This window comes from Sphaeroforma arctica, assembly GCF_001186125.1.
Source record: "Sphaeroforma arctica JP610 unplaced genomic scaffold supercont1.650, whole genome shotgun sequence".
NCBI classification, from domain to species: domain Eukaryota; class Ichthyosporea; order Ichthyophonida; genus Sphaeroforma; species Sphaeroforma arctica.
In genome coordinates, this window is record NW_014039908.1 from 15,184 (window position 1) to 17,341 (window position 2,158).

At 35.4% G+C, this 2,158-nt stretch overlaps 1 protein-coding gene across 1 annotated transcript; it reads left to right on the plus strand.

The window, feature by feature from the left end:
• Positions 1-1,234: 1,234 nt before the first annotated feature.
• On the plus strand, positions 1,235-1,970 carry SARC_07835 (hypothetical protein; the record flags this gene model as incomplete). Its single annotated transcript, XM_014298206.1, has 2 exons — positions 1,235-1,787; positions 1,933-1,970. The coding sequence occupies 2 exons, from the start codon at positions 1,235-1,237 to the stop codon at positions 1,968-1,970; spliced, it is 591 nt and encodes a 196-aa protein (XP_014153681.1).
• Positions 1,971-2,158: the final 188 nt, after the last annotated feature.

Genomic DNA, 2,158 nt, shown 5'->3' on the forward strand with positions numbered 1-2,158 from the left:
TTATTATGTTATATATATACAGGGAATATATATATATATATATATATATATATATTATATATTATATATGTATATATATATATATCATAATAAAAATATATATATACATGCATATATATACAATATCCAAATATGTATATATAGATAATATATATACATATATATTTCATGTCCATATACATACAATATCCAAATATGTATATATAGATATCTCGAATCTCAAATCTCAAATCTACAGAGATTCTCTGTAGTTTGTATTTACATTTGCATTTAGGCGATTATTTATCATATTTTGTTATTTAGTTATTTCCATCAAAAATTTACATCTCTTGAGTACTGAGTAGAGCACCATACCATTTTCTATTGGCGCTGATTTGAATCTTCGGGTGGCACTTTATTGTCTATTTGCAAATGGTTTTTTTAATCAACCATTTACAACCTACATTTTCATTGGTTGTAAGATTTTTTTACTAGACATGTATCCAAGGGGCACTTTTTATTATGTGACTGTCACGCATATTACTAATCTATTATGCTGCATTCAACACGCGGGATCAGATTTATATATGTAACTGAAAGGCTGCTCACGACGATCGACTGGGGTATTACATAAGATGACGTCCAGCGTTTTAATCCACCGGCGTCAGTAGGATGGCAGATAGCACACGGACTGGGAAAGCTATATAAATAGAGTTGCGGTTGACCATTCTAGTAGTGTATACACCTCAGCGACACACGGTCTTATTCAATTAACATGCATGCGATATCTTCTTTCTGATTATACGCGCACCTATCCTTTGTAGTGGCGGCATCGCTTGACACACCTATATGCAGTACTCCAGCAGAGTGCAAGGACCATATGGAAAACAAAGAGTATTGTGATGTTGATGAATGTCTATTCGGTAGGTTTACAGATTATTTTGATTCTACCACACTAGCCAGAAAAGAAAGTGATTATGCTTGGAGTTCAAATCATGAATTCCTACTGGAACTTTTGCTCATCCGAATGAATGAAACGTTGCTTGCCGAGGATAGAAAGCAATTGGTACTGGACTCGCTTGGGCTGATTAAGAAATTCGGCAGCTATGCAGAGTAATATGTGTTTGACACATGCAGGAATCCGCCTTTGAGTAACAGGACCTATAAATTCAATTTAGGTATTCTTTTACCCATAGCCCGTACATGGAGCTCGATCCTTTACTTGGATCACAACATTTCGGTGCCGCATGAAGTAATGAATAACGTAACTAAAGACTTTGCAGCGGCGACGGGTGGGTGCAACTCAACTCTTGGCGATGGTAGCAGTTACAACAGTATGTTTGAAAACGTAAACAGTACCAACGACTTTGGCTGCTCGAATGACTTCATCCAAGCCTGGAGCCTTTTGGGAAAAACTGGAACTCGCTACGATACTTTTAAAGTGTTCAGGCTTTTGAAAAATCACTCCGACCCGATTGAGCTACCGTGGTCGCGAGCGGCATTGTGGGCAGGACAGAATGTAAATCCCATGAATACTTTTGATGGAGTTTCGCACAATGGTCTGGCAAAGCATTTCCCCGAGTTTATCGTCAGAAATTTGTCTTTGGACGAAACAAACCTGGCAGGTTTGGAGTACTTTAGTCTAATCGATATGTTTGCTACAAATACAACAACCAATTACCCATCGCCAACGTCATCTCTACCGCCAACATATCCCTATCGCCAACGCCGTCGCAGTCGCCAAATTCTCCATCGCAATGCAACGGAAGCGGCATTCATACTCCGTATTCGCTTTATGAATACAAATGGTATTCGTGTATGCATATTAAAAGTTGTACATTCAGGAAAGACAAACTTCGACATTAGAGTAAAAAATAAGCGAGTACAATGGTTTATTAAATTTAGTTACTATATAGATTCTCGTAGTCGGCCAAACACTAATCAAATCGCAAGCTGCCGGTCGCGAGCCCAAAATGATAGCTGTAGACTAAAGTATATCTGCATTTAACAACCTTTACACAATAGCGTACAGAAATACATATATATATATATCTATATCTATATATATATATATATATATTTATATATATATATATATATATATATATATATATATATATATATATATGTATATATATATATATATATATATATATATATATATATATATATATATATA